This window comes from Clarias gariepinus, chromosome 3 (assembly GCF_024256425.1).
Source record: "Clarias gariepinus isolate MV-2021 ecotype Netherlands chromosome 3, CGAR_prim_01v2, whole genome shotgun sequence".
In the NCBI taxonomy this organism is placed as follows: Eukaryota; Metazoa; Chordata; class Actinopteri; order Siluriformes; family Clariidae; genus Clarias; species Clarias gariepinus.
The window spans coordinates 40,602,876-40,624,955 of record NC_071102.1 but is presented as its reverse complement, the minus strand read 5'-3'; the positions used below and the strand labels follow the sequence as shown (position 1 = coordinate 40,624,955).

The following is a 22,080-nucleotide window of genomic DNA, read 5'->3' as shown; positions in this document are numbered from 1 at the left end:
GAGATAAAATTACAGCACGTTCCTCTGGACTAACAGGGGAATCTGTCCTCTTGCTGTCCTCTCGAGTTCTGCACGTGAGGAAGGAGGGAATCTTAAAGGAAAGGAGAGGAAGCTCCTATAACCCCCCCCCCCCCCCCCCCCCTTCTCCGCTGACAGCAGCTCACTTTCTTTCCCGCCACTCGCGCGCTCATCGCGCCTACTGTATCTGGACGGAGAAGGTTTTCCGCGTAAAGTCCTGATCTTGTGTCGCACCTCCGAGTCGGAAACCATTCAGCTGTAATCGGGATTCTCTTGTGTTCAGATCATTCACACACTGGATACGTTTACCTGCGCATAACGAAGTCACTGTTTGCTGGTGCGTAAAAATCTTGAAGAAAGACTTGTCTTGTCTTTGGACTCGCATGTGAAGTGGACTGTCGTGCGCTTTTATTTTATTTCCCACAAACCACCAGTACATCACCTGGATCAAACTTAAAAACATTTCGCTGTGCGATCATCAGACTGATGTTCAGCATGCTGAAGGCGCTTTGTGTACAAGTTTTGCTTTGGAGTTTGGCCAAGGCGCAGGTGAGCAAACGAACATCTGCCTTTTTCTCTTTTCTTTTCTCTGCTTTTCTGTCTTGGCTCATCCTTACGCTTGAGAACCCGGTGTTAGAGCACCATATGCATATCCTTTGGTCAATAAATCTACATATATATATATATATATATATATATATATATATATATAGAGAGAGAGAGAGAGAGAGAGAGAGACTGAATGAAAATTAATGCGGATGGTATTTTTCTTGCATTTTAAGATTGCTCTTTAGTTCTCTTTAGTTCATGCATATTTTAGTCATTTTTATTTTGACTTCATTTTGAGTCTAATTAAACAAATTAGACAAATTAAATGAACATGAGGCAGGTCAATACGTCGCTTAACTACAATGGATACAATTATTGCAATTTTTCCTTGGGATTATCTATCTATCTATCTATCTATCTATCTATCTATCTATCTATCTAATACATTAATGGAATAACAATCTAAAAGGGTTTTAAAATGATACATAAATACCTTCAATACAAAGTTGCTGATTTTAATTGATCTTGTTCTCATTAAGTGATTATTGCAAGCAAATCTGTTTGTTTGGTCAAAAGTAATTACTAAATAAAACCTCCAGCAAAAAAAATGGACTTTTTTTTTTTTTTCAAATTAAAGGTGTACATTATATGAATAAATACACTTGCCTTCATTATATGTGATTTTTATGTATTTATTTATTTTTTGGTTTGTTTGTTTTTGTTTTCTGCTTTAATTTAAAATCTTTAAATTCATGCATTTTTAAGTGCCATGCTCTGACATTTCCAATCATGCTTAATATAATAAATATAGGAATTGTCTTTGTGGGCAATCACTTTCACATTCATTCAAGCCATATATAATGCTATAAAAGCACATCAGTCCTATAAGGAATTCAGACCGACTGGCTGATTCATTGTGTGTGTAACGGCTGTGTTTTGTAATATCTATTAGTGATTATCCGACGTTATTGTTTTGGTGCATCTGAGTGTGAAAGTGGACGCCATGAGGAATCAATTCAACTGTGCAAAATTCTGTCGGTTCCAAGTGGGGTGGAGTTGTGCTCTTGTATTTTGCTCTTGGCTCCAAAAAGCAGTCATCTCTGCTGTCTTGTTGTGTGTGGTTTTTTATGTACCTTTAGGGGTTCTAAGTAGAAAGCATACAGCAGAAGGTTTTTTTTTATTGTGTAGTAAAAACTGGTAATAAAAATGTCTTTTTTGTCTGCAAGTAAAAATCTTTTTTTTTTTTTTCTAATAATCTTTAATTATCCAATCACATAGTTAAAAACATTTAAATATTCCAATCCCATTCTTGGGATTGGATAATTTCACAAACACAAAATACACTCATCAGGTACACCTTGCTAGTATGGGTTAGATGCATTTTGTCTTCAGAACTGCCTTAATTCTTTGTGCCATAGATTCAACAAGGTGCTGTAAACCTTCCACAATAGCCTAATGCAGTTGCATTCATTTCCACCACATCCCAAATGTACTCTTTGGATTGAGATCTGGTCACTGTGGAGGGATTTGTGTACAGTTAACTCATTGTCAATGTCAAGAAAACCAGCTAGATATGATTTTAGCTTTGTGACATGGTGACTTACAGTATCCTGTGCTCATAAAGGGATGGACATCTTCAGCAACAATACTTAGGTAGGCTGTGGCATTTACAGTAAATGATGCTCAATTGGTAATAAGGGGCCCAAAGTGTGTCAAGAAAATATGGATGGATCCATTCCTTCATCTTGTTCATGTCAAAATGTATGTCATAGCAAAACTAAAGACTGAGCCCATGCAAATCCGAGAGTCAGGTTGCTGTTCTTATCTGACAGGAGTGGCATCCTACTGTAGCCCATCGACTTCAAGGTTCAAAGTGTTGTGCATTCAGAGATCCTCTTCGGCATTGCTCAGTTGTAGTGAGATGTTATTTGAGTTATTCTTGCCTTACTTTCAGCTTCAGTCTTTCATTTCCCTCTGACCTCTGGAATCAACAATGCATTCTCACCCAGAGAACTGTCTCTCACTGGATATTTTGTCTTTTTCAGATCATTCTCTGTAAACCCTAGGGATAGATGTGCATAAAAATCCCAGTAGATCAGCAGTTTCGGTAATACTCAGATCAGCCTGTCTGGCACCAGCAATCATGCTGTGTTCAAGATCATTTAAATCTCCTTTCTTCCCAGTTCTGAAACTTTGTTTAAACTTTTTCATGGAAATTTTGAGTCAATACTATACAATGGTTCTGCCTATTTTCATGAATAGTGCCAATACTTTGGGAGCTACAGTAATTGCATGCAAATAACTCTGTCCCTTTTTTTCCCCAGCTGATGGATCCTGAGGTGGGACTCACTGCACAGGAACAGGTTCTCCTGCTTTATGATACCAAACTGCAGTGTCTTCAGAACATTTCTGAGCATGATCCTGAAGGTAGGCACAGCGGAGTTATCCTTTTACAAGAAATCTTCATTCGTAATCTTCAGGGCTGGGCTGGGAACAAACAGGGCAAGGAAAATTGCTTTTGTGGAATGTCCAGTATGATATAAATGAAAATCAAGAAATTATATTCAATTCAATTTCAAGTCTTTTTTTTTTTTTGTATAGCACTTTTAACAATTGACATTATTATAAAGCAACTTTCCAAACTCAAATGAATTATATATGCACTTATGTTACCATCATATATCATTTGGCATAATTTCACCCTAATTTGAAATGAATTACAGAAGTGCTTTATTTATGTTAATAAATACAACTGTTAATTTCAGTTCTTCAGGAAGAGACCTTTAGACCATTGTTTAAAGTCTACTCAGCTGTTCAGACATCTAAAGTAGATGAAGTTCATTCTACCATCTTAGTGCCAAAACAGAAAAGAGTCTTGATCTATGCCTTTATTGCAGCCTGAGAGATGGTGGGTCCAGTCAAGCAGTGCTCGAGGAGCATGGGTGCAATGCGGGGTGTTACGAGTGTTTTGAGATGAGTGGGTTCTGGCTTGTTTTTGACTTTGTAGAAAAGCATCAGTGTCTTACATGTGATGCAAGTGGCTACAGGAAGCCAGTGGAGACCGTGTAGCAATGAGGTGGTGTGTGGGTGAACATGGGAAGGGTCATGCAGCTGCATTGTGTATCAGGTTGAATAGTGCGCAGAGGCATATCTGCCAGGAGTGAGTTGCAATAATCCAGTTTTGAAATAAGCGAAGCATCTATGTGGATAGAAATAGACAATATTGTCTGATATTATGAAAGAGAAATTGACATGAGCATGTTGCATTAGCAGTCTAAGTGGAAAAGGACGGCTGATTGTCCATGGTTTCAAGATTTCATGTAGTTACTCCAGAGAGAGAAAAATCTTTACATGTGGATGAATCGCCTGGGATATCCAGTGGTTCGGTTTGGCATTAGAATTAGGATTTTATCTCATAAGCTGGCCTTTATGATGAGCCTGACATGATGAGAAGGAGGGAAGAAGAGGATGAGTTGAGTGTCACCTACACGCCACCAACTACTCCACTACTCCACCTAAGTTAGAATAGACAAGAGATGCACATATAAAGCGAGAGAAGAAGAGCACCAAGTACTGAACCTTGTGGGACTTCATATGTATTTCATGCAAACACTTTATAGTTTGACCTTCCAGATGACAAAAAAGACCATTCTCAGACCATGCCACAAATCCTATTGTCATAAAGGCTGGACAGAAGAATCTTGTAGTTAACTCAAAACCGAGATAATCGCAAACTGTCATAAATGAAAGCACTATGATGTTTTTGTCATTTCCAGCACAATGTCATTTAATCCAATTCCCTGTAGCTGACTTTCTGAACACACTAATACTCACTGAACTATGTCTACTGCTTTGCAAATGACAAGATGCCCTTGACTGATATCCTTTTTATTCATTTTTATTTGTTACTTTTCGTTTGGTTGGTTACATTTTGATTGGAATATGATTTTTATAGTCGCTACTCAGGCCACTTATATTCCCAAAATGTAAAATGGCATACCTGCTATTTATTCACGTTGTGCATTCTTTAAATAAGAAAAATAAATAAATAAATAAATAAATTTAACAACAACAACCACGAAAAAAAAAAAAAAAAACCTGCAGTAGTGCATGAGTGAGCATCTTTAATATGGTTGTATTGAAACATCTAAAGTCAGTACACATTACAGAAAGCCAATTATTTTTTTTTTTGGCTTGTTTTATTTCTCTTCTATGACCATTACAGCGTTTTTTAGTGTTTTGCATTTGATCAGAAAAGCATGTTATCAGAGCAAGCAGAGAAAACAAATCTGCTTTTTTACTCTTTGCTTTTGTCTGATTAACATTTATCCATAATTCTTAACATCACACTGGAATTTGGATGAAATTGGATCTTTGCTTAATTTCTCTTTTCATAACTAAATACATTTTTTAAATGCATATTGTCGAAGAATCATACTATGGCCATCAAGAACCAGGGAACTGACCACCAATTTATACTAAATACTACAGTATAAGTACCTGCAGGTGGCATGAGATCTCTTCTGCTTCTCTGTCCATCACAATGCTGAAAGTTTAGAAGCTCATATATTCCTATTTTCAGGCTGCTTTTGTAGGAATCTCAAGTGGTATCACAAAAACATATGTCTTACAGCCTTATAACTGGCTAACTGTATGTACTATTCTGTATACTACTTTGGATATTGCTTATTGTAAGAGTTGGTCCAGATTGCTAAGAGGCTAAATCTGAGATCATCAGATTTTTATCTTTTTTTCTATCTCTTTGTTGTATAATGTGAACATAACTAAAGATAAAATCCAATTAATTCAATTGACTCCAATTAATTCAATAGTTTCTCTTTTTTATGGCGGTGGCAAGGAAAAACGCCCTGGGAAACCAATGGGAAGAAACCTTGACAGGAATCAGACTCAACAGGGAACCCATCCTCATATGGGTCTTAACAGATAACAGGAGTTGATCTGAAGTCTTAGACAGCTGGAAGTTCATTATAACAGAAGATGTTTAACAGAAGAAGTTAACATGAAGTCAAGATCAGTTCGGCACCAGCATGGCACCAGAATGAGTCAGACTTAAAACTAACCTTTACTAACTAACCTTGTTCTAACAATTACTAACCTTACATTGTAAGAGAACGAACACTAATATAACAGACTGTAATGCTTACTGTATGTACCTTCATACATTTACTATTTTGCACAGTAAAGCATCTAACCAATCTAACCAAAAAATGTGGGGTTTGTTGGAAATGATGGTAAGCCTAAACTAACCTCAAAGTCAAAATACTTCTCCTTCTCTTTTCTTCTTTTCTTCTTCTTATTTTTTCTTCCAGTTGTACTTCCAGCTGAGTAAACGCTTCACAGTGGACAGTACTGTACAAAAAATTAAAATAATAAATCACATTAAACATATGATGTGGGGATGAATAAATCAGGTGGAAAATCAGATGAGGAAAAAAAAATTGGTAAAATTATGTTAAAAAGTGAAAAAATTATTCGTGGAAATTCAGATGTAAAAACAAATAATGTGGAAAATTAGATATGAAAATGAAGCATGTGTAAAATCAGAGGTGTAAATAGGATTATCATGTGGAAAGTAAGATGTAAAAAATGGATATGGAAAAAATTATTCATGTAATAAATGTTAAATGTTTAAATAATGTTAAAAGTAAATAGAAAAAAACAAACTGTGGAAGAAATATCTAATGTAACATGAAAACATATTCATTTGGAATTTAGGAGGCAAAATTAAATTGACCTTGCAGAAAGTCAGATGTAAAAAAATGTATCATTTGGAAAGTCAAAAGTGAGAAATAAATACTGTGGAAAATCAGTTGTGAAAATAAATGAATCATGCGGAAACACATGAAAAATAATCATCAGGGAAAATCGTGTGAAAATAAATAGAATTTCAATGTGTTTTACATCATTTACCAGTGTTTTGTGTATTTTCTTGTGTAGCAGAGCAATGATGAACTCCAGAATATGATTGTTCAGTGGGAGTTGATTAATTTCGTTTACCAGCAGCACTGACAGGATTTTGGCTCCAGGGCCAACCACAAGTTTGTTTTAATATACTCATTCTACCTTATTTATTAGGTATAATATGCCCATTATACCTTATTGTTTCAATTCATTTACAGAGACATGTATAAAAGATGCTCCACATTGACAATGCATATTAACAAACAGTCCTGCTATTAAACAAGAAAAAAAAATCAATAAAGAAACGTTTAGTGAAGATTTATAAAAGGAGTCTCGGGTTGTCTGTGCTTTGTGATGAGTAAGAGAAACATAAAAAGTATACATAGAAAACTATAGTTTATTAAGTTAAACTCGCTTTTATAATCTGCCCAATAATTATTGTTAACACATATACCATAACATTTTCAGGACTGCCTCAGTGCTTCGTATGAGAGATGTTTTTTGGTGAAAGTATTATAAAGAATTGAATGAATATTTACAAAACACGAAGCATGGATCAGGAGATAAGAAGCGTTGCGTATTATGAAAAATTGTGTTATTTGATCTTATCTGAATATTTACTTTTTCACTTTACAGCAGCACAGTTTTTTATTTGATCTATAATTTTGATTAATGTACAATGTAAAATACTGCACATTTAAGCAGCATATCCCAAAAAAAAAAATGTTGATGGATGTCTAAAAGTTAGTTCCTGTTCTCATTTATAATATAAACAGTCATTCCCTAAGCAGCTTCTTTTCTTCTCTCTCTGAAAGTATAAACTTCTTTTGTTTCAAGAACTTTTATGTGCTAATAAACTACAAAGTACTGCAACTGTTATAGAATGCTTACAAGTAATAACCACTGTATAATTTGTTTGCTAAAAAGTGTCTCCTAAAAATAGTAAATAAAAATTCATCTATCTATCTATCTATCTATCTATCTATCTATCTATCTATCTATCTATCTATCTATCTATCTATCTATCTATCTCTTAAGCATTCTCCATACAAATCCCTTTGTGATGACCTGTTACTATGGAAACATTAACATATCAGAAGAAACTTTTTAATATACACCTATCAGCTAAACCACATGGTATTAACACATTAATATTGATTATCAATTGTATACCAATAAAGTAGCATCAGGATCATGGGCACCCAAGGCCCGCCCCTGCCCGAAGGCCAATCCATTCAGTCTGAACCCATAGAAAACCCATTGCACAAATTGATGAATAATATTAAGGCACCAGAACACCTAGTGCACCACAGCCCGTGTAAACCTGTCATTCAAATTACAACCAGATCGACTATACTTACTGTAATGTAACTACTTTTGACTATACTTAAAGGCAGGTGTGGAAGCCAGCCTTTATTATAAGCATAATTAATGTAGTTCTAAACCAAAAAAAATCTGTGATGCCCAATTCCACTGTGGTTAAATTAATAGACATAAAATATTCATTATAAAACTGACATCAATATGTCAGAATGTATTAACTACATTGATAGTTAGCCTAGTGTTGAGTTGTGACAACCATGCAGTGATTATTAATGCCTATGTTCTTTTTTCCTATCTTTTTATTTCTCTATGTGTGTGTTTGGATATTTTGGTGTAGATAACGTGTGTGCACCAGGATGGGATGGGCTCATTTGCTGGCCTCAGGGTTCTTTAGGGACCCTCACCAAAGTTCCGTGCCCCAGATACATCTACGATTTCAATCACAACGGTACAACTTTATGAATTTTGCTTGAATGGTAATTTACTGTTTCTTCTAACTGGTACACAGGACACGTAGATTTTCATCATGTTTCTTAACAAATATAGACAATAGAGAGTCTGCTCTGTACTGCAAACGCAAATAAATTAGTGCATGATTCCACATTATTGTTGCTGATTTATTTTTTTATTATACATATAATACAGAAAATGTGTTTGCCAACAAGGCTACTGTACTTCTGAAGTTTATGCGATATGGAAGTGACCAATCTTGCTTTCCTAAACATTTGCTAACTTATGCCGTTTTTTTGGAGAGATGTTTTTACATGTGCCCAGGAAATTTTTCAGTGCTACAGTATACTGTCTCATTTCAAACTATACTTATTTGAAATGCTAATTATTCATATTTCTTTATGGGTATTGGTACTAAAATGTGTGTGAGCTTCTAGTATCACATGACCTGTAAAAATCGTGGCTTAAATTATCAAATCAACACTGTTTTTGTTTAACTGGTCTTAATTAGACACACCCGATGTAATGTGGCCATAAAGTATAGGAAACTATAGTTTATTTAGTTTAGATCGCTTTCATAATCTGCCCGTATACCATTAAAATTTCAGGACAACCTCAGTGCTTTGTATGAGAGATGTTTTTTGGTAAAACCCTAAAAAGCAAAAATCTGTAGTGTCCGTAATCATGTCAAATTCATGTTGCAATATTTTAAAAATGTTCCATTTTCCAATAATTATGACTTTTTTAGGTTTACGACTTTTGTCGTGACGTGTGAAATCTAAAAGGGCCAAGTTCCATCTGAATGACAATTAAGATTTTAATTCACAGACACCACATAAAAAGGCATGAAATTGTGTTTAGCAAATGTTTTTTTTTTTTTTTATCTAAATAAAAATCACAAAGCATGGATCAGGAGATAAGAGACATTACACATTATGAAAAATGGTGTTATTAGATCTTATCTGGAAATTCGCTTCACTTCTTAGCACCAATCCCCTGTTTTGGCTGTATATCTAATTTAAAGCTGTTATATTTTTGAAACAGTTGTTGTATGTTTGGGTGCCTACTGCTTTGTGCTTGTCCAATGCTCATGTGTGTGTTGTTTTTTTTTTTTTTTTTGTAGGCTATGCGTACCGTAAGTGTGATGTGAATGGAACCTGGTTCTCGCTGGAGAACAGAACCTGGGTAAACTACTCCGAATGTCTGTGGTTTCTGACTCCAGGCAAGGAAAGAGGCAAGGTACCGCTCATTTTAGTGTCCTGATAGCAATTTTGAAGATGCTGTATGAAAATCTGACAGGTGTGTAGGACCAATGCTAATTAGAGTAACGTGGGGAAATACCACTGTCTATCTCTGCCTTTTCTTTCTAAATGCTTCCAGAAGGACTTTTTTGAAAGACTGCACATCATGTACACTGTTGGCTATGCTGTATCCTTCAGCTCTTTGCTGGTAGCCATTTTTATCATCGGCTACTTCAGGTACTACTCTATAGATTGGTTGCAGTGTTGTTTGTCCTTAACCTTTGATCTTTCATCCATAATTTGTGGTCCAACATTACAGAACCGTTTGTTATATCATACCTCGTACATCACAAGATATGTTGTGTATGTTTCTATGTGCACTGTACATTACAAAATTGCTTTCCGTGTGGTCCTGGTTTGTTTCTTTTTGTTTGTTTGTGAACTGATAAAGAAGTAAGCTTTTAAAAGGCATTTCGCATGAGATTACATTCCTTATAAATGTAACTCAAGGGGCACTTGTTGGTTTGAGAGCACTGAAATGGATGCTCTTTCCAGTTGACTCATACATCACTTGAGAACATTTTCATTCACGTCATCATTTTATTTCTTTGAACTTTGTTTTTAAATCAATTGTAATGTGTTGTTGTATGTAAGAGTATAAACATTTGATATAGAAGATTTAGACATACATCAATCAGCTACAGCTATAGCACTAACACCACTGATACAGTACGTGAACTAAGCAACACTGAATATACAGTATGTGGATGGCCTATCTAACCAAAGAAGAGGCTCAGGTCTTTTATCTTGGTGATTGGTTTAGTGGGGTGACAGTGTTAAATGCAGTCAATTAAAACCAAACAGAATCCTAATGTACGTGTTGTCCAGGTGGGTGGGGGCCAAATGAAGAGCCGTGGAAGTGACATTCTCTGTCAACTGTACCATTTGGACAGTAGGACAACTGGTGGAAATTCAGAGTAGTTGGTAGGATCTAGTTGGTAAGGTTATTTCATTAATTCAGGCATCAGTTTAGTGCATGTGGGAACAGTCGTCTGCTCGAGCCTGCACACGCCATCAGGGCCAATGGGCCTTACATGCTACTCAGCTACTACATCTACTCAGCACATGAAAGGGGATGGTTGACAGTGGGAGAGTCACCAATTGTAAAGTGTTGTGTGTTGCCTTGGTTAAAGGAAGTTTAGAAGTGAAGCAAGACACTGCTAGTATGAAGAACCTGAAATGTTGGTTTGTGGATATGGATGGCCTATATGCAGTTCACCCTGTGTCTGTGGTCAGAGTTGTTGTGAAAATGGTTCTCAATATGATGGTTTCCAGTGTAACTTTAGGTTGGTCTTAATTGTGCACATCCAAAAGCAGCATATTGTGATTTCAGCAGGGGTATGACTTCAGATTTCATCTATAGATTCTAATTATGAATGGTTTTACATGTTTGAGGTGTGTGCTATATGATCCAGATCAGTAAATACAGTATATGTGTTAAGACAATTGATGCAAATTTTCATTCAGGTGTAGTGAAGAAATCATCCATCAGACCACACTTTCACTAAACTCACTGAGGGCTTCACATGCTTTATGAGTGTAGACCAGGTAGAGCAGGATAATTGGTTGTGGTGCTTGGAAGTACTATTCTCATATTGGAATAATAGAAACCACTGGCAATTTCGGTTCGAATCGGTCGTTCTTTCGTCACATGACTCTCATAGATGGTATGCAATAGATTCAAAGGAATGAACAACTCAGACTAGAAGATATATGAGGTGAGCTACTCATTCTGTTTATCATAATATGTCCTTAGCTGCATTATACAGTAATATTTTTTGGACTATAGCCAAAATTTGTGTATGTGCACATATTGGCTGTCTGTTAAGTGAAAATATAACATTTTATTTAATTTCTGATCAAAAGAACAAAATAAACTAAATGACTCAAAAAAAGATTTGTTTATTTTGATGAACGAGATTCAAAGAACCGAGTCACTAAACTGATTCAAACTTCATCAATAGCATGCAGTTTCTTCCTATTTATGGAGGAATATAAGCCTACTGTAAGTTACAACAATGTCTGAAAGTCCCCTGGGTAAATACAAACATCTGCACTTAATCATGAATTACTCTTAATTAGTAGAGCAATGACTCCTAATTACACCGGAGTATAAGCACAATGATTTGTTAATATAAATACACAGACCTTCTCTGTCACTCCTGCCGGTTTACACTGCTGTTCAGTCTGCTCTGAAGACACTGTGAGCCTGAAGCTTAGTGGCACTTTTAAGAATGTTCTTGCTACTGTAAGTCAAATTTCCCTAAAAATTCAGAGGTTGCATTCTGTAACCTATTAATGCAATATTATCTAAAAATAGAGTTTGTCAGTTTGTTTAACAGAAAGATGGTAGAGAGGTTAGACTTCGCTTTGCTTCCGTCGGAGTTGTTCAGCAATGACTTTGTTGGAATAGCTGGATCAGCACTCTTAATGGCCTGGGTAATCCCGAAGGGGTTGAAAGTTGCTGTCTGTGCAACTGGAAGTGAAATCTGGCAGTGCTTGTCAGCTATGTGAAATATAGTCAAGGCATTTCTACTACCAACGAGTAGACAGCCCTTTTTTATTAGATTTTTGAAAACATGCACAACAATCACATTAAACTAAAAGCAATGAAAAAACTTCAAACATCACAAAGCACTAGGGAAAAAAGGGGAGCATGCAATTAGTGTTTGGAATGAATCTATCATCAAAGTATGAGAAAAATTTCCAGGCTTTTTCAAAAATAAAAAAATCTATTAACGGAGCCTTGAGTGGAATGTTTAGGCTTCCTCGCTTTCTACCCACTTGATATGCATTGGCGGTTTGTTTGACTTCCATTGTAAGAGTATAATCCGTACAGTCAATGTGTCCAAGTTACCTGGTGGTTTTCAGATGCCACACCAAATGTTGCTATTATTGGATCCTGTTGTATCTTTTTTCACAAATATTTAAACATATCTCATAAGATAATATAAGGATATGAGATAGCACGGAAAACTAAAATTATCCTTAAGATGGACTTGTCCAGAACATACAGAATGACCCAGACTGGCCACTCTGTGGCAACTAGAAAATGTCAGGTCTATTTCTGGGAATATTCTTGTCAGTTCACTCCAAGAAAAGTGTAGCTTATGGATTGTTTTAAATTGTTGTTAAATAAAATTGCTTAACTGCTGATTGCCAGACTGTATCTGGGATTACACTTCCAAAATCCTCTTCCCACTGTTTTATTTAAGTATCTAAAAATGGAGATGCTGCTCTTTGAGTCAGACCTTACACTGTTGATATCAGACCTCGCTTAGACACATTCAAGTCAAAGAGCTCCTCGATCCAACTATGAGGAGGAGGAATTGAAAGGATATTGAAATATTTTTGTCTTTGTACCTGCAGATATCCATAAAACTAGATTTAGTAATATCAACTGCCTCAATTATATGTTCAAAGGAAATAAAACTGCTGCCCTGAAAAAAATCCCATACATACCTTTTCTAGTCCTTTTCTAGATCATGCCTGAAAGGTATAATCAATTAAGGATGGAGGGAACCATGCATTGGAAATAATTGGTAACAAAGGAAAGAGCTTATTTTTAATAAAGTGTGAACTAAAATAAGCCCCAATGTATTACTTGACAGATACTTTCTATTCAGTGGTAGAGTTGCACAGAGCATTGAAAATAAAGAGACTTTACCCAAACAGGATCATTGTTCTAATTCAGATGCTCCTATTGATAAGCTTATCAATATAACATGACTAATAGTATTACATAAAGTTGGGCAATGCCAATCTTCCTGCATCTTTTTGTCTTTCTAAATTAGCTGATTTCGTAGAATACTTTTATTCCATACTAGACTGTGTTTGTGTGGAATTTATTAATTTATTTTTTTATAAGCGTGGTTTAAAAAGTAAACAACGCTATCTGATGGAATTAACTAATATTTCTCATGTTATCATGAAGTGCATGGAATCAAGGTGTAAAATTGCGTTTAGTAAATACTTGATTTCATTGCACACTTTTAAGCGCCATCAGTTAACTTTTGAGATGACCTTGTGATTTTTTCAAGGTAATTTTTTTTCATGATATAAGGTTGTTTTCCATTTAAATTAAAATGTAGCATGTCTTCTTTTCCCATGGGCCGATTGTGATGAAATGCAGCGTATATGTTACAGTAAGCTCAGGTAAATAAACCTATGAAAATCCCATTTAAACTCTTTTAGTAGTTTTTTACGTGATGCATGCACAAAGAAACAGACAGACAAAGAATATCAAATAAAACATTGATGTGTTCTTTTACTCATATTACATCCCCCCAAATTATTTTTTCACAAATATCTTAATGTAAAAACACACCATCTTTACCGTTTTATTATTTGTTCAGATAAGGGGACATTTTAAAATGGAAATAAAAACCTTGGCAAAATACCTTGGCCAAAGTGTAAAATTAAATAATAAAAGAATACTTAATTTATTTATTTATTTTTTAATTATATATATTCTTGTCACCGTAATTCCTGCATACTTAAAAGAAGTTCTTGAAATCTGGCAGCACAGTGGTGTAGTGGTTAGCACCGTCGCCTTGCACCTCCAGGGTCCGGGTTCAACTCTTGGCCTGGTTCGATTCCTGTCTGTGTGTGTGTGTAGTTGGTCTCCCCGTGCTTGGTGGGTTTCAGTCCAAAGACATGTAGGTTAGGTAAATTGGCATTCCCAAATTGCCCGTAGTGTGTGTGTGTGCGTGCTCTGTAATGGATTGGCACCCTGTCCAGGGTGTACCCCCAAGTCTCCTGGGATAGGCTCCAGGCCCCCCGCAAACCTTGAAAACTCAAAACTATTTATAAGTTTTATCACTTTAGGGTTGGATGTATCTGGGTTGGATATATAGTGTATATTATCAGGTCATCTGCATGCAGTGAAATCTACAAATCTACAAGTGAGTACACCCATCCCTATTTATACCTACTATATCTGCCTATTTCCTTAAAACTATAGCCAAGCGGTTTATCTTTAGATTAAATAAAAGGGGGAAAAGGGGACCAGTATTGTGTCTGTGTATAAATGGCCCAGATGATGCTTTGGATGGGTCTGACGTTGGGTGGAGGATGCAATTAAAATCACCTTCTTGATGACTGACAAGATCCAGGAGATGTGCAATGAGATTAAAAAATGCATTTCCCCAATTACAGTACATGCATTTATGTTAGTACCTGCTGGTTTCACATAACTTCTAAATCGCAAAACCTGGCAAAGTTGTGCACACATCTGCCATCTAGGTATATTATGAAGGATATGAAGGATTTACAGATCATAAGAAGTAGCCAAATCTGAACATCCAAACTCTCAATGTCCACACTTTTGACTGGTAGTGTCAATTTATCTTTATGTACCTACAGTAAACTTGTTAGTAATTCTTTTTTTTTTTTTTTAATGCAGAATCTCGAACATTCTGTAGGTGTCTCATATACAGTGGACAAGACCTAGCATAGTGTATTGGCACCAGTAGTGCCACTTTCACATCAACTGAAGCAATGGCTCAGATCTGTGTCTATTCTTGCTGTGCGCATCTATGCAAAGTGGCACAGGATTAGAATTGCTAAATTTACACAGCTACATAAACACCTCATCACTAAGTGGGTACCATATTTAAATAGATTAATTTAAATTTTAGTTTATGTATAATCAGAATGTCAAATTGGAAATGGCCCTGCCTGCTCAGACAATTTGGATTCACTAAATAAGGAAAGACAACAAGTGATGAAGGGGGTAAGAGAAGCAGATAGATATTACCTATCTCTGTGCTTTGTGATTTCCTTTTTTTGTTTGCTCTGATTATTAAACCTAATGCATGATTCTGATGTTGTTATTGCACCTATACTGTATAAAATGTTACTGATGGTATTAACTGCCTGCAATAGTAATGGTAGTATGTTTTCTGCAGTAACCCTGTTATTGGCCACGTTATCACAAACTTGAATGGGCTGCACTATATACAGTATGCGCATACAAATATATGACTTGGGAATTTGTGGCGCATGCTGCAAAATAAAGCTCCTTCCAAAGCCATGTGTAATACAGTAGGAATCTTGCAATGGCTAATTCATCTGTATCAAAATAAAATGGATTGCAGTGTCAGCCTATATATCAACTGCTATCATTTTAACAGCTGTTACTGGCATGCGAATGATATTGGATTTTACAATTGGGTAAAATTTTTTGTAAATTTTTGACATTTGTCAAAAAGAAACCAGCAGATTGCTGTCACTAGTTTTGTACCATGCAATTATTATTAGTTTTTTTTCTTTTGTACGTTTCAGAATCCCAGACAGGAATAGATTTCAAGATACATGAGCAGATTTAGACAAAAAAAAAAAAAAATTTTGCAGCTGTGATTTTATTCCTTTTATTCTTAGCTTTTAGGGTTGGTATGGCATGACATGAGGCATGGTGGTTATCTGCACACAACCTTTGATTTGCAGATAGACCTTTGATCTGCACACAACTTAGCATAGGTTTTATATGGGATGACCTTCCTGACGCAATCGTTTCATTTTATCTATGCTTGGAATTGGCACTGCATCCAGTGGCTGGGGTTTGGGCATTGGGTTAGAACCAAACCTGAGCTTTCTACATGGCCGGTAGAAAACCTACTGTACCACTGACCACCATTGCTTAATGCCTTTCAGTGCATAATTATTGTTGTAATGCAGTAGTACTGCAGCACTTATGTAGTGCACTTTGTGGGCACTAGGGGTTTTAATTCTAGATAGTGTTAAGGCATCATGGTGGCAAAGTGGTTACCACTGTCGCCTTGCACCTCCAGGATCCGTGTTCGAGTCCTGTCTCCTGTCCAAAGACATGCTAATTAGGCTTATTGGTGTTCCCAAATTAACCATAATGTGTGTATGTGTATATGACCTGTGATAGATTGGTAGCATGTCCAGGGTGCACCCCTTTTGAAATAGGCTCCAAGCCCTCAATTACCCTATTTACAGGATAAAGTGGTATATACTGTACAGGGCTCGATTTTAGGGGAGTGTGAGGGAATTAAAAAAAATTACAAAAACCATCCCTCCCTGTAAAATCCCCATTACAGTTACCATCCCCTTTAGAATAATATTGCTGTGTATTTTGTAAAATTTGTCCTGAAAATTAATTATTGAAACTCATTCAACTATAAATAACAGCGATTAGCCGTTCGGAATTTATTATTGTAACGCGCTGCTCACAAGCTCACACAAGTTTGAGTTATTTTTCTCACTGTTTGCATTTTCATAACAGCCAAGAGAACAGTTTAAAGGGTTTGAGTTGTGAGGTGTGGAATACCGGGTGCCCGGAGTGCCGCAGGCAGCTGGAGCCAGTAGGTGACAGGGTTGATCCGGAGAGTGATGTGGTAAGGGCCGATGAAGGGCTGGGTGAGAGTTTTCGTGATTCCGTGTGGAGATTTTTTGTCGACAGCCATACTTTGTCACCTACATTGTACAGTCGTCCCAGAGGGTGTCAACAGCGATGTTGAGTGACGTAGACGGTGTTGGCGTGCCGGATGGCTGTCTTTGCTTGGTCCCATGGGCCAATGGTACATCAACCACCGTTTTTTGGTGGTCAAACATCGAAGGTTGGAAACCGTGACATACCTCAAATGGGTTCAAGTTAGTGGCAGATGAGACGTGGAGGTTGTGGGACAGTTCAGCCCAGACGAGGGAGCGGGCCCAGGAGCGCTGGCGATCGGCAACGAAACATCTCAGGTAGCGCTCCAGTTGTTGGTTGGTCCGTTCTGTTTGACCGTTAGTCTGGGGGTGGTACCCGAATGACAGACTACAGGTGGAATTAATCAGACAACAAAAGGCCTTCAGGAAGTGGTTGAAGTTTCCACGGGGGTTGGCTGGTTGGTATCCCTGGCTCTGGCGCACACTGGGCACGTTTGGACGAACTCGTCAACATCCTTCGCCATGGGTGGCCACCAGAAGATGCGCTGGATAAACTGGAGGGTGCGCCGAGTGCCAGGGTGTCTAGAGAGGGGAGAGGAATGGCCTACTGAATGACCTCCACTCTCATGGTGTTGGGTACGTAGAGTCGTCCAGGCAGCACACCTGTCGGTTCTGTCTCTGCGGCCTGCGCTTGGCGAACCCTCGTTTCCAAAAATTCCAACGGAGTGGTGCGATGATTTTGAATAGTGGGAGGACAGGCTCAGGGTTTGCTGGGGGGATGTCTTCCTCGTGTTGTTGGGAGAGAGCGTTGGCCTTGCTGTTTTTTAATCCCAGGCGGTGCGATAGATGGAAATTGTAATGTTCGAAAAATAGAGCCCACCACTTGGGTTAAGCTGTTTTAAATTATGGATTGTGATTAGATTTTGATGATCGGTCCAGACGATGAACGGCTCCCGTTGCTTGAGGGTCTTGGGTAGGGGACAATGACGCACAACTTCCAGCTTTTGCAGGTCCATGGCCACACTCTGGGGCGAGATGACAAAACCCAGGAACGTGGTGGCGTGCTCATGAAAAGTGCATTTCTCCAACATACAATACAGCTGATGGGCGAGCAATCTCTTGAGGACTGACCTGATGTGTTGGACGTGCTCGTCGACTGTGCGTGAATATCTCAGGATATCATTCAGGTAAACGAATGCCCACTGACCTAGCATGTCTCTGAGGACATCGTTGATAAACAGTTGGAAGGCTGCGGGGGCATTGCAGAGTCCAAATAGGACAACTAGACTTTCGTAGTGTCCAGTGGGGGTGATGAAGGCCGTCTTCCACTCATCACCCTCTCTGCGCGCCAAGTTGTAGGCGCACCAGAAAACTTTGTGAAAATGGTGGCACCAGAGAGGGCGTCCAGGGCTGAGTTAGTAAGAGGCAACGGGTGCCGGTTCTTGATATTGATGTTGTTGAGCCCCTGATAGTTGACACACGGGCAAGGTTCACCGCCATTTTTTTTCACAAAGAAGAACCCTGTGGCGGTAGGTGAGGAGGAGGGCCGGATGGTGCCTTACATCATGGTGGATACATCGCCTGCATCTCAGTGGTGGATAATAAGTAGAGGTGGCCGTGGGGAGGGACTAGCTGGAAGAAAGGCAGCTTCGCGAAGCGCTGTGTTCTTCCGCCGCAGCTCCGCCACCTCACAGTGCAAGGCCAAAATGTCTTGGACGTTACTGCGGAGAGCCGCGACTTCACCGTTCAGCTGCTCAATCAACTCGGCGTGTCTGTTTACAACGTCGCAGAGGTGAGCGTAATTCACTGGGTTTACTGCTGATGGCTCAGTCATTCTGTCACAGGCAACTGGAGGCAGATCAGAAGACTAGCAGTTAGCCCTTGTAGCGTGGATAGTAAACCCAAACGCGGAAGTAACGCGAACAGGCAGGATAACCACGCGAGTTATTGTAAGAACTCTTTCACGCTGAGAGCAAGAGTTTATTTGTATAGTTAGTTGTGTGTATTTATTATATATTTACCTATATTTATATTATATTTATATATAAAATAAATAAATAAAATACTTGACCACACCATCCCCTTTGAACTTTTTTTTTTTTTTTTTACATTTTAACCACTGGGGAAAGATAATGAGTAAGTGAATAAGATTTTATTAATTTATTTAGAATTTATAAAGTTGAGATATTAGGAGGAAGGTCTTTTAATATAATACATTAATGGTAATTAATGTATATGTGTTCAGTAATTAATCAGTGCTTATTATAAAAATATTATAGTAGTTCTGCAGGGGGGTTGTAGGAGTCAGCAATTACTCCTTTAAAGCTACTTAATTATTGACTAGTTAATAGTGAACTTCAGCTAACATACATACTCAGTAATTAATAAGCACATAATATAAATAAGATATGTGTTGAGGAACAATTACTCATTCTTTTCTGCCTAGTTCCTGCTTTGTTACCTATAAATGATTGAACATTATTGTAAAGTGTTATCAAAGCATTTTGTCAATTTAAGGGGAAGAATGATTATAAGTCAATATATTATAAATTTATATTAATATGACTGATCTACTGTATGATAATGATTTCTATCATTGGGGGAGGGGGGTGTTGTGCTCTATAATCCCAATTTACAGGGTGCACTGAATAGTTAGATGATAATAAAAAAAAAAAAAAAGCTATGGCTTCATACGGTACTTACCTAAAGGTACTGTATATATTTTGGAAGGAAAGTGTTTATCCTGCCAGAATAGTTCCAGAGTATGCTGGGTAACAGTTCCAGAGTAAGCTGGGTATTCATTTTATGTTTTTTTTATTCCGGTAACGATACCAATACCAGAAGTTCAATACTGGTTCCTAGATGATACAGTTCCATTATGGAGTTTGTAAAATCCATTTTAACAAAAAGAGAAATACCTTAGGCGGCACAATGGCTTAGTCATCTTGCACTTCTATAGCATGAGGTTTAATTTTTCCTTTGAGTGCATAGAATTTGCATGTTCTCCCTGTGCTTGGTGGGTTTCTTCTGGGTACTCCGGTTTCCTCCCATAGTGCAAAGACATGCAGGTTAGGCTAATTGGTGTTTGTCCATAACGTGTGTAAAACCTGTGATTAGCACCCTGTCCTGGGTGTATCCCACCTCATGCCCATGTTTTCCGAAATAATCTCCAGGACTCTGTGACCTCGTATACAGGATAAAACCGTACAGACGATGAGTGACAGTAAATGAGTGAGTGAGAAATACATTACATATTACAGTGCATATCTTTAATTTTATTTTGCAGATCATCGGCATGTTCACACACTCATCGTCATTTCATAACATAAACAAAAAAAATCATTAATCTGTTTAAAATAGGGTGGTTAAACTTATTCTGTTTTGTGGATCAGCAACTGAGCATTGTCCATCTCAAGCAGTTATATAACATAATATAATAACTAAACCCAATTTACCACAGTATGTCTTTTCACAGTGTTGTACAAGTTCACACTTCACAAAAACTAGCTCAAAGTTCACACACATTAAATGAAGAAATGTTTACAATTTGGAATTTTTTGATTATGTTCAAAATCCTAAAAATGAACATTCATTTTTTTCTGTTATTTCCCTTTTCTTTTTAAAGAGGTACCCCGGGCAGTGCTCTGTGTCATGTCACCCAGGATTCTGATCTTTACATCATTTCCTCCATTTCCGATTAGTCTGACCTAAGCTGCATGCTTTCTCACTCTATGATGCTAATGAGATCTAGGCCTTATTCACATGGGTGTGAAAATTAAGCGTTTTTCTGCCGTTTGTAATGTCCAGTAAGCGCAGATCAAGCGCCGAGGGTTTTCTACACATGGGAGTCAATGAGAGTGTTCATACGGGCTTTGGGGATATGCGTTTGTCTGGCTGTGCGTTTATACGGCGTCAAATAAACGTTGCATGCAGCTTTTTCTTTCTGTTCAAATCCCAGCGAACGCAAGGAAAACGCTTCTAGTACATTTTCTTTATTTTGCGCTTTAGAGGACTGGATACTGTATATCCCATGATCCTACATGAAATACGTAGGGAAATGCGGAAAAAAAGGAAAATTAAATGTCGGAGGAAGTTGATCCAGCCAATTAAAAGTGGAAACTGACATCCGACAGTAATAAAAAAAAAACTTCTAATTAAACTAATCTAATCTAATCTGACGTTGTGCAGTCAGAGGGTTAACCCAGTAGTGGCTGTGATTTTTCTCTCTCGACGTCGCCGTACTGTATTACAAGAATTTTTAAAACAAGAAGATTAATGTCTAATATAGCAAAATGGTCCATATTAAAAGAAGGCACCTCAAATAAAATGACAAGGGCTTCCAGTGCCCAACACTGCCTCCACAGGTTAACACACCAAATACAATTTGGGCTGCAGGCTGGCGTTAGACAGAGACAAACGAACGCCAGTGTAGAAGTCAATCAAGCGCCACCACAAAACGCAACATAAACGTCTAGGACGTTCAGAGCGCGTTCGTTTATCCAAAAATTTAATGCCTGTGTGAACAAGGCCTGACTCCTTACGTTTCAGAATTTGGGGCTGAATGATGAGCCACTTTTTAATACTCAAAAGTTTCAAAGCAATTTTAAACTATTTACTGCTATAAAAATACACTATATGGTTCAACGTACCGAGACATCTTAGACAATGGTCTGTTCCCAACTTTGTGGCAACAGTTTGGGAAAGGCCCTTTTCTACTCCAACATGACTATGTCCCAGTGCACAAAGCAAGGGACATGGTTTGATGAGTTTAGTGTGGAAGAACTTGACCGGCCCTAACACACAGCCCTGATCTCAACCCCATCGAAAACCTTTGAAACAGAGATTGTGAGCCGGGCCTTCACGTCCAACATCAATGCCTGACCTCATAAATGCTCTACAGAATGAATGAAAATACGATGCCTGAATTTGTGTAGGTCAACAACTGCATGGCTTACAAATTGTAACATAATTTGTATACCGCTTTGGGAATATAGTAGGTCACTAGTTACACTTTAGAAAAAAGTTTTGTAGCATTCATTTGAACACAACATACAGGTTTTGCCACTTCTTTGAAAGTACGTCCTTGATCGTCTACGAAAAGTGTTTCTGAAATATGGGATAT

General features: G+C 37.6%; 1 protein-coding gene across 1 annotated transcript in view; it reads left to right on the top strand.

The window, feature by feature from the left end:
- The first annotated feature begins 2,894 nt into the window (after window positions 1-2,894).
- The window catches only part of pth2rb (parathyroid hormone 2 receptor b), a 61,422-nt gene continuing 42,236 nt past the window's right edge, over window positions 2,895-22,080 (top strand). Inside the window, exons 1-4 of the mRNA XM_053492524.1 lie at window positions 2,895-2,994; window positions 8,150-8,260; window positions 9,386-9,501; window positions 9,643-9,740. Coding sequence (XP_053348499.1) covers window positions 2,895-2,994; window positions 8,150-8,260; window positions 9,386-9,501; window positions 9,643-9,740 — 425 coding nt within the window. The remainder of the gene's footprint in view (window positions 2,995-8,149; window positions 8,261-9,385; window positions 9,502-9,642; window positions 9,741-22,080) is intronic.